The sequence below is a fragment of the Podarcis raffonei genome, chromosome 7, assembly GCF_027172205.1.
Source record: "Podarcis raffonei isolate rPodRaf1 chromosome 7, rPodRaf1.pri, whole genome shotgun sequence".
Taxonomy (NCBI): domain Eukaryota; kingdom Metazoa; phylum Chordata; class Lepidosauria; order Squamata; family Lacertidae; genus Podarcis; species Podarcis raffonei.
The window spans coordinates 2,350,281-2,367,972 of NC_070608.1; the positions used below are offsets into that span (position 1 = coordinate 2,350,281).

Consider the following 17,692-nt stretch of genomic DNA (forward strand, 5'->3'; position numbering starts at 1 on the left):
ATTTAATATATCTAAGACCTCAAACTTGCTATCACAAGGCCAGGAGTGGGTGTGTGGGGAGGGTGGGTGGCTGGTCAGAGATCATGAGTCTGGCTCCAGAATGCAAACAGGCCAGGATCACGTGCTCGGCTGCAGCCGACTCCTCTCCACGCCTGCAGACAGTGCTGGCCTTGTGCAGTGCCTCCGTCCTCTGCCAATTGTGGGATGATCTGATCTCTGCCTATCTCGCACGCCTCTTGTTTGCTTCCAATCTTGCTTCCTCCTGCAGGCGGAAAACTGGGACACGAGAGCGAAAGAGGCAATCTCTGCAGCGCCTGGACATCAGTATGGCCAGCAGCTACCCTAAGCCGGAGGAGAAGACCTTGCAGACTCTTCGGGATGCTGCCACTCGCCTTCGGATTCACTCCATCCGCGCCACCTGCGCCTCAAACTCTGGGTAATTCACGGGGACCCTGTAATTTTTCTAATTGTGGGATGATTTGGGGAGGTATGGAAGGCAGAAGCAATAAGAAGAGTCTGCTAGATCAGGCCAGAGACCAGCAGTTCGAACCCCTGGGACGCAAGGAAGAGAACTTGCCATCACTTCCCTCCCATGCTTCATAAACTATAAAAGAATATTAAAACAATAAAAGAATATTAAAACAATGACCTGCATATGCATGGTAACTACAGTAAATTTGAAATATCTTGAACTATACACATAAACTATAATGTGAAATAAAACCGAAGGTACATACTCCATCTATATGGTGAATGGAAAGGTTTAACAACAATTGCTATGGAGCAGTGGTCATAAAGTTATGCTTGCATAAATTTAGGTTTGCACTGACTATTGTTTGCAACACAGGGGTTAAATTCTTTTTATTCGGCCTAGGAACTGGGTTTCACTGCAGTTGCTGTAGCCTTTGGGTTAAAGAGCAGCTTTATTTTACTGGGGTCCTTTGACCACTTGCAACCTGGGAACAGATTGGTATAGAAATATCAGGAATTGAGGGTAGGATGGTGGAAATATCTAAATTAATGGTTCTTATTAGTCTGAGTAGCACAGAGTTAGAAACAAAAGAGGAATGTAAATGGGTAAAATTGATGGTTATTGCAGCCAGACAGGTTATAGCGAGCAATTGGAAAAATGCAGAAGAGTTAGGGGTGAACCAATGGAGGGAAAAATTGAAAAATATTAGAATATCTAACTCATAGCTGTCAACTTTCCCCTTTTCTTGCGAGGAATCCTATTTGGAATAAGGGAATTTCCCTTTAAAAAAAGGGAAACATTGACAGCTATGATCTAACTGTGAAATGAAAGGGTCTAAGGTCAGTGAGAAGGAGGAGGATTGGCTTGAGAAAATATTGAATTATTTGGGCAGGTTTGAACAATTTGGGGCAATTAAAATGTTAAAGGTTAAATATTGTGGAGGGAGGAGTGTTAAGGTATATAGAATTGTACATATGGTTGATTTGAATATTGATTATGTATACCCAATGTATCAGCCGCCTGGGGGTCTTCACTGTTTGTTTTCGTTTTGGTTGTTGGTTAAAAAAAATATTTTTAAAAATAATAATAAAAGAAAACTTGCAACCTGAGGCTTGGCATACACTACGCTTAGGACGCAGGCGAGTCCTCGCTTTGCCACGGACTGACTTGGGCAGGTTTCCCTGATCATGGCTGCTACCGGCCTTTGACCAGCGAGGCTGCTCCCTCCTCCTTCCTGTCGCTGCCGTTTTCTCACCGTTTGCCTCCCGCCCTCTCGCTCCAGCCACCCCACCTCCTGCTGCAGTGCGGCCGAGATCATGTCTGCGCTCTTCTTCCACACCATGCGCTACAAGCCGGACCAGCCAGGCCACCGCAGCAACGACCGCTTCGTACTCTCCAAGGTGAGGAATCTCTGATGCTGGCCTCTCTTTCGCCCGCTGGGCACTCCTCCAGATGTCTTGGACTACAATTCCCGTGAGAGAGGGAAAATAATAATAATAATACAGTTGTACCTCGGGTTACATACGCTTCAGGTTACAGACTCTGCTAACCCAGAAATAGTGCTTCAGGTTAAGAACTTTGCTTCAGGATAAGAACAGAAATTGTTTTCCGGCGGTGTGGCAGCAGCATGAGGCCCCATTAGCTAATGTGGTGCTTCAGGTTAAGAACGGTTTCAGGTTAAGAACAGACCTCCGGAAGGAATTAAGTACTTAACCCGAGGTACCATTGTAATAATAATAATAATAATAATAATAATAATAATAATAATAATAATTTATTTATATATAACCTGCCCTCCCCAGCCAGGCTCAGAGCGGCTAACAACAATAAAAGTAACACAGTTTACATAAAATTACAATCAATTGATTGACATGCATTCTAAAATCCATTCTAAAATCAATTCAAAATCAAATTAATGGCAACCGTTGGGCTAATGTGGATTACCGAAGGAGGGGGGTCAGACTGTGCCTTGGTCAAAGGCCTGGTGGAACAGCTCTGTCTTGCAGGCCCTGTGGAAAGATGTCAAGTCCCGCAGGGCCCTAGTCTCTTGGGACAGAGTGTTCCACCAGATCGGGGCCACAGCCAAAAAAGCCCTGGCTCTGCTTGAGGCCAGCCTAACCTCCCTGTGGCCTGGGACCTCCAAGATGTTTTTATTTGAAGACCGTAAGGTCCTCCGTGGGACATACCAGGAGAGGCGGTCCCATAGGTACGAGGGTCCTAGGCCGTATAGGGCTTTAATGGTTAAAACCAGCACCTTAAACCTGATCCTGCACGCCACCGGGAGCCAGTGCAGCTGGTATAGCACCGGGTGAATGTGATTCCGTGGCGAGGACCCTGTAAGGAGTCTCGCTGCAGCATTCTGCACCTGCTGGAGTTTCTGGGTCTGTCTCAAGGGCAGCCCCATGTAGAGCAAGTTACAGTAATCCAGTCTGGAGGTGACCGTCGCGTGGATCGCAGTGGCTAGGTCAGGGCGAGAGAGGTAAGGAGCCAACTGCTTAGCTTGGCGGAGATGAAAAAATGGCGCCTTTGTTATAGCTGCAATCTGCGCCTCCATGGAAAGGGAGGTGTCGAAGATTACACCCAAACTCTTAACGGACGGTGCTGGCACTAATTGTGCCCCTGCAAGAGATGGGAGTTGCCCCCTCAATCCCATATCGTCCCGACCCAGCCAAAGGACCTCTGTCTTCAAAAAAGAGAAATGAGCAATGGTCACGCTGTGGTGGATGAGGCTGATGGGAATTATAGTCCAAGACATCTTGAGGGGCGCCCAGCAGGCAAAAGCTGACCCTGGCACTGTCCAGGGACCAGAGTGAGCTAGCTGCAAGCAGGTCCCCTCTCTCGTCTCCCCAAAGCCCAAGGGGGTCCCTGGGTTCACCGGCGATTCCTTGCCCTTTGAACATCTTGACCACCATGCCTCTGGTCTTCCCCTTCTGCTGCCTCGCTTGCCGCCTCCCCATTGTTTATTAATTTATTCTCATTTATTAAATTTGTCCGCTGCCCTTCGTTTGTAGATCTCGGGGCAGTTCACATCCTAAAAATGCAATACAGTGGTACCTCTGGTTACATACGCTTCAGGTTACAGACTCCGCTAACCCAGAAATATTATCTCAAGTTAAGAACTTTGCTTCAGGGTGAGAAAAGAAATCGTGCTTCGGCGGCGCAGCGGCAGCAGGAGGCCCCATTAGCTAAAGTGGTGCTTCAGGTTAGGAACAGTTTCAGGTTAAGAACGGACCTCCGGAACGAATTAAGTAAGTACCGTATTTTTCGCACCATAGGGCGCACCGGACCATAGGGCGCACCCAGTTTTTTTGGGGGGAAATAAAGGCGAAAAAATTATTTCCCCCCCAGGCGCGGGGCTGGGGCAGGGGAAGCTCGAGCTTCCCCCGACCCCAGCCCCCAAACAGGCAGCTCTCTGCAAGCCGTGGGAGCGCTCCCACTGCTTGCGGAGAGGTCCGCGAAGCCTGGACACGCTGATCTCAGCGCGCGCAGGCTTCGGCATGCTGGCAACTCTCCGCAAGCAACGGGAGCGCTCCCGCTGCTTGCGGAGAGGTCCGCGAAGCCTGGGCGCGCTGATCTCAGCGCGCACAGGCTTCAGCATGCAGGCAAGTCTCCGCAAGCAGCGGGAGCCCTGCACTGGGCTCCCGCTGCTTGCAGAGAGGTGTGCGAAGCCTGGAGTGCGTGAGGGGTCAGTGCGCACCGACCCCTCTCACTCTCCAGGCTTCAGCGAAAGCCTGCATTCGCACCATAGGACGCACACACATTTCCCCTTCATTTTTGGAGGGGAAAAAGTGCGTCCTATGGTGCGAAAAATACGGTACTTAACCTGAGGTACCACTGTACAGTGGTATCTCTGGTTGCAAACGGGATCTGTTCTGGAGGTCCGTTTGCAACATGAAAAGAACGCAACCTGCAGTGGCGCGTCTGCGCATGCGTGGGTGGCAATTCGCCGCTTCTGCGCATGCGTGTGACATCATTTTGCTCTTCTGCGCATGTGCGAGCGGCGAAACCTGGAAGTAACCCTTTCTGCTACTTCCGGGTCGCCGCGGGACGTAACCTGAAAGACCGTAACATGAAGCGGACGTAACGTGAGGTATGACTGTACAAAAAAAACCACAACGCATTATGAGGGTTGCAAGGAGGAGATTCCTTCCTCTGGGCAAAGGGTGACCCCTGTTTTTTCTGTGCTTCCTCAACCCCTGAGCAGGGCCACGCTGCTCCTGTGCTCTATGCTGCCTGGGCTGAGGCCGGCTACCTCAACGAGTCCGATCTGCTGAAACTGAGGAAAATCGACTGCGACCTGGAAGGCCACCCAACCCCGGTAAGCGCTTTCCTTTGTACGGCTCTGGCTCTCGGTAGTCGGTGCTGCGTAATGGGCCCAGTGCTAGAAATTAGCCGGGGGCCTGGCACGTTTGGCAACTGGTGCAGATCCAACTGTGGAGATCTCTGGACGCCAAGTTGGCGACTGACATCTCCCTCTGGCTGGCCCCCCCAGCTTCCTTGAGCCAGGTGAGCAGAAGACCTTACAGTAGTTATTGAATGCGTAGCCTTTTCCTCCAAGGAGTCCATGATTTATTCCCCTCCTTGGTCAACCCCACGCGCTACAATCCCCACAACAACCTTGTGAAGCAGGTTACGAGGTTAAGGCCTCTTTGCTTCAGAACAGGGGTCAGCAAACGCGGCCCCCCAGGCTCGTAAATCCAGCCCGTGGAGCCTGCTGCCCACTTGGTCAGTCCCCACGCACTACGGATGGAAGTAAAGGGGTCCCTTTATCTTTAAAGCTCTCAGACACAGCTTCTGCTATCCTAGGTAAAGGGTAAAGGGACCCCCTGACCATTAGGTCCAGTCGTGGACTATTCTGGGGTTGGGGCGCTCATCTCGCTTTACTGGCCAAGGGAGCCGGCGTACAGCTTCCGGGTCATGTGGCCAGCATGACTAAGCCGCTTCTGGCGAAGCAGAGCAGCGCACGGAAACGCCGTTTACCTTCCCGCCGGAGCGGTACCTATTTATCTACTTGCACTTTGACGTGCTTTTGAACTGCTAGGTTGGCAGGAGCAGGGACAGAGCAATGGGAGCTCACCCCGTCGCGGGGATTCGAACCACCGACCTTCTGATCGGCAAGTCCTAGGCTCTGTGGTTTACAGCGGCAAAAAACAACAAAACAGCCAGGAGAAAGCGGCGACATGTTGCTTCTCCTTCGCAGCCAAAACAGAAAATAAAAGTAACTTCCCCTTCGTTCGTGCAGCACACCCCGGGGACCAGACGCCGTGTCCCTTGAGCTATTAACTCTGTGAGCTCTGGAGCTCCTCACATTTATATTTTTCAAAATATAGTCCAGCCCCCCACAAGGTCTGATGAAATTTGGAATCTGTTGGGTGTGTGTTGCTGGTGGAGCGGCCAGGAAAGCGCCTTGCACCCTGATCCAGAACAGTTCGGGAACAAAGGATCAGGACCTTGCGGGGCTAATTGGTTTGCGATGGTATCCTCACCCCACGTTCCTTGCACTTTTTTTCTCCCGCGTTTACAGAGGCTGCCTTTTGTGGACGTGGCCACGGGTTCGCTGGGACAAGGCCTGGGAGCTGCCTGTGGCATGGCCTACACTGGGAAATACTTTGACAAGGCCAGGTGAGGAACTTACTGGGGAAACTGGGAAGATCCACCCGGCTGGAGCGCCGTGTGCCAATTCCAAACGCTTTCTGTGGTTCGGCACAAGTAAACAGTTGGCGTAATTGATATAAACTGTGCGTAATTGATATAAACAGCTCCCCTCAGTCAGATACAGTGGTACCTTGGCTCTCAAACTTAATCCGTTCCAGAAGTCCGTTCCAAAACCAAAGCGTTCGAAAACCAAGGTGCACTTTCCCATAGAAAGTAATGCACAACGGATTAGGGAAGTTTTTAATGTCTGACGCTGCATTGTTTTTAATATTCGGTTGGAAGCTGCCCAGAGTGGCTGGGGAAACCCAGCCAGATGGGTGGGGTACAAATAATAAATTATTATTATTATTACGTTAATCCATTCCAGACTTTTAAAAACAAAGTTATTTGAAGCCTGCCAAAGAGCTCAAGTGTTTACAGTGATCTTTCAAGCACGTTCTATATTTGATTTTTATATATATATATATATATATGATATTTATTAAGATTTTACAGACAAAAAAGAGTTACAAAATTAAAAAGGAACAAGTAACAAAGTAACAAGAGAAAAAAAAGAAAAAAGGTACAAAAATGCAACAGAAAAAATACAAAATACATAGAAAGTGAAAAAACAATTAAAAACAAATCAGTATTTTCATATCTTATATTTCAATTACTTGTTTCCTGACCTCCTCACACCTCCCTTTTTTGTATTCCAGTTCACATGATTAATTCAGCAAATCCTTTCCCTCTTTGTTTTTATCTTAATTCTATATCTTAACATATTATAACTTCGTATTTTCGTCTAATTATCAATCCATTTTTACATATTCTTTTTAACCTTATTGCTAAAGCCGTTTCATTTCAATCCAACATCACTTTAACATTCATTATTTTTACAATATTTCTGCAAATAGTCTTTAAATTTCTTCCAATCGTCTTCCACCAACTCTTCTCCCTGGTCTCGGATTCTGCCAGACATTTCCGCCAATTCCATGTAGTCTATCACTTTCATCTGCCATTCTTCCATGGTGGGTAAATCTTGTGTCTTCCAATACTTTGCGATGAGTATTCTTGCTGCTGTTGTAGCGTACATAAAGAAAGTTCTATCCTTCTTTAACACCAGTTGGCCGACCATGCCCAGGAGAAAGGCCTCTGGTTTCTTCAGGAAGGTATATTTAAATACCTTTTTCATTTCATTATATATCATCTCCCAGAAAGCCTTAATCCTTGGACACGTCCACCAAAGGTGAAATAATGTACCTTCAGTCTCTTTACATTTCCAACACTTATTATCGGGCAAGTGATATACTTCTGCAAGCTTGACTGGTGTCATGTACCACCTGTATATCATTTTCATAATATTCTCTCTTAAGGCATTACATGCCGTAAATTTCATACCTGTGGTCCACAACTGTTCCCAGTCAGCAAACATTATATTATGTCCAACATCTTGTGCCCATTTAATCATAGCAGATTTAACCGTTTCATCCTGAGTATTCCATTTCAACAGCAAGTTATACATTCTTGATAAAATCTTAGTTTTGGGATCTAACAGTTCTGTTTCCAGTTTTGATTTTTCCACCTGGAAACCAAATTTTTTGCCCAAATTGTAAACCTCCCTTATTTGATAATAATGAAGCCAATCTCGCACTCTGTCTTTTAATTTCTCAAAACTCTGCAATTTCAATTTGTCACCCTCCTGTTCCAAAATCTCCCAATATTTCGGCCATTTGGCCTCTATATTAAGTTTTTTCTGAGCCTTCGTCTCCATCAGTGATAGCCACCTTGGGGTTTTATTTTCAAGTAAGTCCTTATATCTTATCCAGACATTAAACAAAGCTCTTCTAACAACATGGTTTTTAAATGCTTTGTGTGCTTTAACCTTGTCATACCACAAATATGCATGCCACCCAAGAACGTTATTAAAACCTTCTAAATCCAAAATGTCTGTGTTCTCAAGAAGCAGCCATTCTTTCAACCAGCAAAATGCTGCTGATTCATAATAAAGTTTTAAGTCTGGCAGGGCAAATCCACCTCTGCCCTTTGCATCAGTTAATATTTTAAATTTTATTCTAGGCTTTTTGCCCTGCCAGACAAATCTAGAAATGTCTCTCTGCCACTTCTTGAAACAGTCCATTTTGTCCAAAATTTGCAATGATTGAAACAAAAATAACATTCTTGGCAATACATTCATTTTTATCGCAGCAATTCGACTCAACAAGGAAAGCTTCAAATTTGACCATATTTCAAGATCCTTTTTCACTTCTGACCAGCATTTCTCATAGTTATCTTTAAATAAGTTCAAGTTCTTAGCAGTCATGGTAACCCCCAGGTATTTTACTTTCTTAACTAGAGTTAAACCCGTCTCCTTCTGAAAACTCTTTCTCAAACGGTGTTAAATTTTTCTCAAGAACCTTAGTCTTTGACTTGTTCAGCTTAAATCCTGCCACTTGACCAAATTCCTCAATCAGTTCTAATACTATTTTGGTACTAGATTCTGGCTCCTGTAATGTCAATACTAAATCATCTGCAAAAGCTTTAAGTTTATACTGTTTAGCTCCGACCTGAATACCTTTGATCAAATGGTCCCTTCTAATCATATTCAGCAAAACCTCCAGGACTGAAATAAAAAGTGGAGGGGAAATTGGGCAGCCTTGTTGTGTCCCTTTCTCCATCTTAAATTCTTCTGTCACCACGTTGTTAACAATCAATTTGGCCTTTTGTTCTAAATAAATTGCACCTATACCATTTTCAAAACCTTGACCAACCCCCATCCCCTGAAGATTTTTCTTCATAAAACTCCAGAAAATATTGTCAAAGGCTTTCTCCGCATCAACAAATATCAAAACTGCTTTAGTATTAATGTTCACTTGCAGCTTCTCTAAAATGTTGATTATATTTCTCGTGTTGTCAGACAAGTGTCTGCCCGGGAGAAAGCCAGCTTGGTCTTTATGTATCTCCTCAACTAAAACTTTTTTCAATCTTTTAGCCAATATGTCTGCACAAATTTTGTAATCCACATTGAGCAGGGATATGGGGCGGTAATTCTTAAGTTGGGTTTTTTCAAACTCAGTTTTCGGTATAAGTGTGATGTAAGCTTCTTTCCACGACTCTGGCGCTTTTCCCCCCTCCAAAATTTCATTACAAACCTCCTTTATTGGTTGAATTAACCAGTCTTTCAAAGATCTATAGTATTTTGAGGTTAAACCATCCGGCCCTGGAGATTTGCCCAACTGCATATTCTGGATGGCACCTTCAACCTCCTGTTCCGTTATTTTATGGTTCAGCATTAACTTATTTTCTTGAGAAATTTTTTGTAATCCATTTTTTCTTAAAAATTGGTCTATATCAGTCTCTTTCTGTGGCCCTTGTGTATATAGTTGTCTAAAATATCTCTGGAAAAACTTTCTAATCTCCAATGGATTCTGTATATTCTTTCCTTCCACTTCCAAATTTGTCTTCTTTATTGCATTCTGTTGAATCAAGAACCCTCTCATGACCGCTTTGCTTGCATCCCAGATTACTCTTTTTTCAACCGTGGTATTCAAATTTATCTCAAAATAGTCTCTCAAGATTTTTTGGGCCTTCTTGGTAACTCTAAACAAGGTGTCATTCATCCTCCATCTAAAGGAACCAGTTGGTGTTAATTTCATCTCCATTCTCACCGCATTATGGTCGGAGCAAGTTTTAGGGCAAATTTCCGCTTTTCGAATTTTAGGAGCCAGTCCTCTAGTTATCCAAATTTGGTCTATTCTTGTCCATGTCATTTTGGCTTCAGAGAAGAAAGTTCCCTCTCTACCCAAGGGGTTCTTAGTTCTCCAAATGTCAATCAAGTCCATGTTGTCAGTCATGTCAAAAAAGGTTTTTGGCAGTCTGCCGTCTTTCGTTACTACCTGTCTTTGTGACTTATCCATATTTGTAGACACCGCTCCATTCATATCTCCCATCATAATAATGTTATACTCCATATACTCCAACAATGTCTCATGCTGCTTCTTAAAAAATTCAGATTTCCCGTCATTTGGTGCATAAACTCCTACTATCAAGAATTTCTCTCCTTGAGTTTGAATTTCAATTGCCACAAATCTTCCTTGGTCATCTTTAAAAATGAATTTCGGTGATAGGCTCTCTTTAGCATAAATTACAACTCCTCTCTTTTTAACCTTATCCGATGAAATAAACTCTTGGCCCAATCTTTTGTTAATCAATACTTTCCTATGTAGCCTTATCACATGAGTTTCCTGTAAACAAATCAAGTCCAATTGTTCCTTTTTCAACAAATGAAAAACCTTTTTCCTTTTCTCCGGGGAATTGAAGCCATGAATGTTCCAGCTTAATAGTTGCAGAGACATGATGTCGTTATTTTGCTTCTCCTCCAACTGCGCAAAGTAATTGTTCTTGTTCTGTCGGTGGTGTCACTTTCTCTAGTTTGTCCAATCCCAAAGGTAGTGACACTAGGTCTAGTATTCCTGGTTTTAGTGCTCTCGGCTCTTCTTCCTCAGCTTCCTTTTGTAGGTTTTCTCCGTGTTCTCTCAAAAAATTTTCTTTATCTTCCACTGATATAATCTTGATTTTTTCCCCTTTAAAGGTAAAAGAAAGGCCTTGGGGAAACTCCCACCTGAAAACAATTCTGTTTCTTCTCAAGAGGGCCACCAACTCTCCGTAGTTAACCCTAAGATCCAATAAATATTTTGGAATGTCCTTAAAAATCTCCACTCTTGATTCTTGTATCTCCAAGGTCTGCTGGAAATGCAGATTCAGTATTTTGTCTCTCTCTTCTTTTGTTCGGAGGGTAATCAAACAGTCTCTCACCCTGTTCTTTCTCCCTCGTCTTCCAAGTCTAAAAGCGCTTACTATCTTGAAGTCTTGCTTATCATCCAGGTTCCAGAAGTCTGCAAATTCCTGTGTAAGAAAGGCCCTTAGGCTGTCTTTTTCAAGTTCAGGTACCGCCCTGAGCCTCAAATTAGTCTGTTTCTCCTTCAGTTCATAGACAAAAGCGACCGGTGGTCCTCAAGCTGCTTACATATCGGTGTTATCTTTTCCTCTACAGCCGATGCTTTTTCCTTTGCTTCCTCAGCTGTCTTTCGATTCGAAGTAGATTCTTGCAGCAGTTTTTCAATAGATTCTGTGTTTGAGTTCACCTTCTGCCCCAAGTTATTAATGCTGGTAGTGTTTTGATCAGTTTTAGTTGTTGCTTCAGTAACTTGTTTATTTAATTTTTCCAAGGTTTCATAAATTTTACTTAATACTGAAGTAAATCCCTCTTCCACTCCTTTTGGCCCAGCTTGTGCAGAGTCTTCCCCTTGTGGTGCAGATGGGCCGGATGCAGATGCTCTGCACTGCTGCAATACTGCACTGGTCTGCTGCAGTCTAACCTTGCCCGATCTTGTTGTTTTTTCCTGAGGCAAGTTTGCCATAACACTTTATCTGAGGATCAAGGTCAGTCCCATGGCCAAAGCTTGCTTTGCAGTGGAAATTTCCCTGGCCAGTTAGAAGTGGAAAATTCCCCAACTGGTTGTAGCAATTTCAGTGTTCCTCTAGGGGGACACAGTAACAGTCAATGATATTACAATAAAGTTTCTTTTCCAACTTTCCAAAGTCCCCCTTCAACAAAATAAGCAACAGTTTCAAGTCCAAAGAAGCCCTTCAGAATGAAAGTATCTCACTTGCAGTGTTAACTGTCAAAAAGTTACATTGTCCATAAACAGTGCGACTCTCAATACAGCAATTCTATTAATCCTGGCAGTCCGTTCCCAGGGATTAAGTGGTGGTCTTTATTCCCTTTTCTCTCCTTTTTATTTTGCAGGCAAAGAATACTTTCTCCTCTTCCCTCCCCTCTCCTGCAGCTCAGGGAGGGAGTTCTTTTGATTTGATGTTAGGATTTAAGTCCTTTTAACGCAACTCTCCAGGTCTTAGCTTAGACAGTCTTTGCTTTGATCTATATACAGAAAACGGAAGGCGGACTTCCTGTTTACGCCTTCCCGCTTCAGTGCCAAATTAATCCTTTTCCCCCCTTAAATTCCCCGATCTTTAAACTTGACCTACTCACGGGTAGTTGTTTAGTAGCCGAATTGTCACAGGAAAAAGGTCAGCGCTCTCCGGCAACAGCTGTGCGGCTTCACTCCACGGAAGAAGCAGTTGACTCTCAGCACCGCGCCAAACTCCCTGTTTCGCTCCGGAGTCCCTTACAGGGTTCCCTCGCAGATTGGGGGGGGCGCTAAGGGTGCCCGCCGAGTCCCACGGTCACAGGCTTTACCCGCCTGTGATTTCGAAGGGGTCCCCGCTTCGCCGTAACGGCAAGACCCGATTTCCGCGGAGCTACTCCCTCAGAACTAGAGGGAATCCGCCATTGCCGATGGCGCCGCCTCCGGAAGTGCGCCGCCTCCGGAAGTTCTATATTTGTCCCCTTCTTTGTTGAGGTTTTGACCCTCCTGATTACTGATTTTCCCAGTTAATCTTGCCACCTCCGCTCAGTCCTAGAATTTCATTTTTTTTAAAAATAAATTTTTTATTGATTTTCCAACATAAATTAAGACACAGTACAACTTACAATACATAGACAAACAAACATATAAACACGTATAATTTCATAACTTCTTTTTCTTAAACCCAATTTCAACGACTTCCCCATGCCTCCCTTTTCTGCATCTCTGTTTTAAACTTTTTCAGCAACCCCTAATCTCAATTACTTATGATTCACTTTCTTTAATCCTTTTTCTCTTACCCAATCATTTACTGCTGCAAATCTGTTTTACCTTACCCATGACATTTTAGCACTCATTAATTTTACAACAGTTCTTAAGATAAAGTTAGTCCTAGAATTTCATCTGCCAAGGCCCCTCTCCCTTCTCACCTCCTTAATAGTAATAACGTTAATTTTGTTATTCATATCCTCGCTTCCTTGCTCCCTGACCTGCCTCCCTCTCCCCCCAGTTACCGCGTGTACTGCCTGCTGGGTGACGGCGAGAGCTCAGAGGGCTCGGTGTGGGAAGGTCTGGCCTTTGGCTCCCAGTACCAGCTGGACAACCTGGTGGCCATCTTCGATGTCAACCGGCTGGGGCAAAGCGAAGCCGCCCCCCTGCGCCACGACATGGAGGTCTACCGCAAGCGCTGCGAGGCCTTCGGGTGAGTAAGCGCCGCTGACTGCTTCTGTCTTCGAACCTCCTCTTTGTGGCAACGGCAGGTTCCCAAACTTCCTTTGCTCCAGAGCAAAATTTTGCTTGTGAATTTTTTATTCATACGAAATGGTTTGGAAAACACAACTCTGGTTGTCTCGGTATTGCTTGATTTCTTGTTTTGAAAAAATACTGATCCATATTTTGCCAATTTTTAAAAGAACATGTTTTAATATTACACTGAAAAGTTTCATAAAAGTTTCTTTGATTGCCCTTGAATCTTGAATTGAAGATTAAGGTAGAAGGTTGATATAAATTTTGTGCCTGTGTGTTTCTTTTTTTCTTCTTGTCCCCCCCCCCTTTCTTTAAACGTGCAGCCCCTTACCTTTTAGCAGGGAAAAAGTGTGTCTTATAGAGCGAAAAATACGGTATTTTCTTCTCTTGAAATATTAGCTTTGTTTGGTTTTTATTGTACTACATGTTGAAAACCTTTAATAATCAATAATAATAAAGAGTCTTTCTGCAACACTTGGCGGCTAACAGATTGAGGTTGAATCCTGACAAGACAGAAGTACTGTTTTTGGGGGACGGGGCGGATGGGTGTGGGGGACTCCCTGGTCCTGAATGGGGTAACTGTGCCCCTGAAGGACCAGGTGCGCAGCCTGGGAGTCATTTTGGACTCACAGCCATCCATGGAGGCGCAGGTCAATTCTGTGTCCAGGGCAGCTGTTTATCAGCTCCATCTGGTACGCAGGATGAGACCCTCCCTGCCCGCAGACTGTCTCACCAGAGTCGTGCACGCTCTGGTTATCTCCCGCTTGGACTACTGCAATGCGCTTCATGTGGGGCTACCTTTGAAGGTGACCTGGAAACTACAACTAATCCAGAATGCGGCAGCTAGACTGGTGACTGGGAGTGGCCACCAAGACCACATAACACCGGTCTTGAAAGACCTACACTGGCTCCCAGTACGTTTCCGAGCACAATTTGAAGTGTTGGTGCTGACCTTGAAAGCCCTAAACGGCCTCGGTCCAGTATATCTGAAGGAGTGTCTCCACCCCCATCGTTCTACCCGAAAACTGAGGTCCAACTCTGAGAGCCTTCTAGTGGTTCTCTCGCTGTGAGAAGTGAGGTTACAGGGAACCAGGCAGAGGGCCTTCTCGGTGGTGGCACCCGCCCTGTGGAACACCTTCTGATCAGATGTCAAAGAAATAAACAACTATCTGATTTTTATAAGACATCTGAAGGCAGCCCCATTTAGGGAAGCTTTTAATGTTTGATGAATTATTGTATTTTAACATTGTGCTGGAAGCTGCCCAGAGTGGCTGGGGAAGCCCAGCCAGATGGGCGGGCTATAAATAATAAATTGTTATCATTATTATTATGATTATCCTCTCCTGCCACACCTTTTGGGAACCGCTGAGTTAAGGAGAGCTCGGCTGCTGGATCTGGCCAGTGGCCCTTTTGGCTGCTGGATCCGGCCAACGGCATCCTGTTCTTGCAGCTGCCAGCCAGATCTGGGAAGCCTAAAGCCGACCTCCTTCCCTTCTTCTTCCAGGTGGAATACGTACGTAGTGGATGGGCACAAGGTGGAGGAGCTGTGCCAAGCCCTGTGGCAAGCCAGCCAGCAGAAGGGGAAGCCCACCGCCATTGTGGCCAAGACCTTCAAAGGGCGAGGAATCGCAGGTGAGCCTGTGGCCCCTTTGTCCTGTGGGGGGTGAAGGAGGGGACCTGCTTGCGGCAGTCATTCTGCTCCCTGGACGGTGCCTGGGTCAGCCTTCGCCCTCTTGGCACCCCTGCAGGTGTCTGGGACTACAACTCCCATCATCCCTGACCAACGCTGTGTGACTGTTCCTCAGTTGGATCTTTTTTTTACATGGCGGTATTTTATGTATTGAGGGACGTGGGTGGCGCTGTGGGTTAAACCACAGAGCCTAGGGCTTGCCGATCAGAAGGTCGGCGGTTCGAATCCCCGCGACGGGGTGAGCTCCCGTTGCTCGGTCCCTGCTCCTGCCAACCTAGCAGTTCGAAAGCACATCAAAGTGCAAGTAGATAAATAGGTACCGCTCCAGCGGGAAGGTAAACGGCGTTTCCGTGCGCTGCTCGGAAGCGGCTTAGTCATGCTGGCCACATGACCCAGAAGCTGTACGCCGGCTCCCTCGGCCAGTAAAGCGAGATGAGCGCTGCAACCCCAGAGTCGGCCACGACTGGACCTAATGGTCAGGGGTCCCTTTACCTTTATTTTATGTATTGTGATGTGGCTGTTACTTCTATTGATCATGATCCAGTAACGCTTTATTGTAATTGTTGGGAGTGATTTCCTGCTGATTTATGACCAGTTGTTCTTTTGAGACTTAACTTTATGGTGTAATATTATATATTAAATGCATCGTGGACCATCACCTTCTATGATGGAAGTTGCTTGTTTTAAAGTCATCTTTTTATTATGATTTATTTGCTGTTGTTTTTTAAATAATTTGTATTAATTTTTCCCTTTAAACATATATAATCACATCATTATTATCCAGTTTACTTCTTTGGGTCTTTAGAGCCTATCGACTTCCTTCCCTCCCACCTCTTGGCTTTCAAAGTTAACCTTTATATCACAGCATTTTATACATTTTCCAGTTCTAATATAACTCATTGCAAAATGCCTCAAAATTTAAATAAATGTAGAAAGGTAAAAAATTCCTCGTTACAAGTCTTCAGATAACCCTACTAGTCTTTTTAATTTCTTACAATGGTCTTTTATTATGATTTATTTGCATCATCGTAGGATGTGTCGGTCTTTGTCGTATGTTTTGCTGTTTCTACATTTCCCAAACCGCCTTGTCTATAGCAATGCAGAAAGGCGGTGTACAAATTGAGAGTGAAATGCAATGGAAAAACAACGATGGGAGTTGTAGTTTAAAGCACCTGGAGGGCGCCCGGTTGGCAAAGGCTGACTCCCGGTGTTTTCTCTTGCCTCAGGTGTGGAAGATGCGGACAACTGGCACGGGAAGCCCATGCCTAAGGAGAAAATGGAGTCCATCATCAACGCTCTCCAGGGCCAAATGCCGGCCAATAAAGTTTATACCATCCTGCCGCCAGCCGGAGACGTAGCCCAGGTCACCACTGAGGAGATCAAGATGCCGTCTCCACCCGCTTTCAAAATAGGAGAAAAGGTAATGCCGAGGCAGCCGGTTAGAATCATAGAACTATTTGAGGCGTTCCCAAAGCAAAGGAAGGATTGAACTCTGATTAATAAGAATACACACAGAGGCTTGAACCAGCAAGACTCTAGGAAGCGTGCGTATAATAATCTGTCTCTCCACCCCTCGGCCCAGGTCGTTTTATTCACAAAAGAACTTTACAGAGTGTTCGTAAGAACCAATCAGTTTTCTTCTGAGCATTTCAACAAACCCCGCGTGGGGACAAAGTTAGATCAAAAGAAATTATTTTAACTACAAAGACTACTCTGAGCATGCATACAGACCGTATTTTTCGCTCTATAAGATGCACCAGACCATGAGACGCACCTAGTTTTTGGAGGAGGAAAACAAGAAAAAAAATATTCTGAATCTCAGAAGCCAGAACAACAAGAGGGATCCCTGCGCAGCGAAAGCAGCGATCCCTCTTGCTGTTCTGGCTTCTGGGATAGCTGCGCAGCCTGCATTTGCCCTATAAGACACACACACATTCCCTCTTACTTTTTAGGAGGGAAAAAGTGAGTCTTATAGAGCAAAAAACGCGGTAATCTGAGAGTAAATAAGAGAGGACTAGAGAAACTCCAGAGATCATAAACAGGAGTAAACAGGAGAGGATGGAAGGATGGCAAGGAAATAGGCATCTTTATCACCTTCCTGTGAAACTATTTCCAGACCCTAAGATCAACATCCTGAGATTAACATATTGGAAAGGCTACTTCAAAGGAGCTGCCCACTGTCTTTGATGACCCAGGATGCCTGCCTGGCAAAGCAACTGGGCTGTGTACGTGACTTGTCAAGAAAGAGAAATGGAACAGGGATGCAGAAGTGTGGATTGATTATAAATCATATCAGAATAGTTTAAACCCAGTCAACACAATGCTTTCATTGCTGACACAGGTGGCTTACTCTATTTGTTATAATTCCTCATAGCAATCCAACCTGATCACTACACTATTGAGCACTTCCATCAATGAAAGAATGGCAAATTAAATTTTGTGAAGATATACCGTATTTTCCGCTCCATAAGACGCACTTTCCCCCTCCTAAAAAGTAAGGGGAAATGTGTGTGCGCTCTTATGGAGCGAAGGCAGGTGGGAAAAGCCCCACACAAGCACCGCACGGCTCTTGCGGGCTTTTCCCCAGGAGGGAGAAGGGACTGACTGGCCGTGTCAGTCCCTTCTCCCTCCTCATAGAAAAGCACACCAAAGCTGTTCGCTCTTTAAAGGGTGTGCGGCTTCTCTGGGCTTTTCTATGATGTGGGGGAATTCCCCCACCTCCGC

The 17,692-nt window shown here is 45.2% G+C and overlaps 1 protein-coding gene across 1 annotated transcript in view; it reads left to right on the forward strand.

The window, feature by feature from the left end:
• Positions 1-250: 250 nt before the first annotated feature.
• Positions 251-17,692, forward strand: part of LOC128416978 (transketolase-like protein 2) — a 33,635-nt gene continuing 16,193 nt past the window's right edge. Inside the window, exons 1-7 of the mRNA XM_053395104.1 lie at positions 251-436; positions 1,755-1,872; positions 4,677-4,790; positions 5,997-6,094; positions 13,043-13,234; positions 14,783-14,910; positions 16,195-16,388. Coding sequence (XP_053251079.1) covers positions 327-436; positions 1,755-1,872; positions 4,677-4,790; positions 5,997-6,094; positions 13,043-13,234; positions 14,783-14,910; positions 16,195-16,388 — 954 coding nt within the window. The 5' untranslated portion in view covers positions 251-326. The remainder of the gene's footprint in view (positions 437-1,754; positions 1,873-4,676; positions 4,791-5,996; positions 6,095-13,042; positions 13,235-14,782; positions 14,911-16,194; positions 16,389-17,692) is intronic.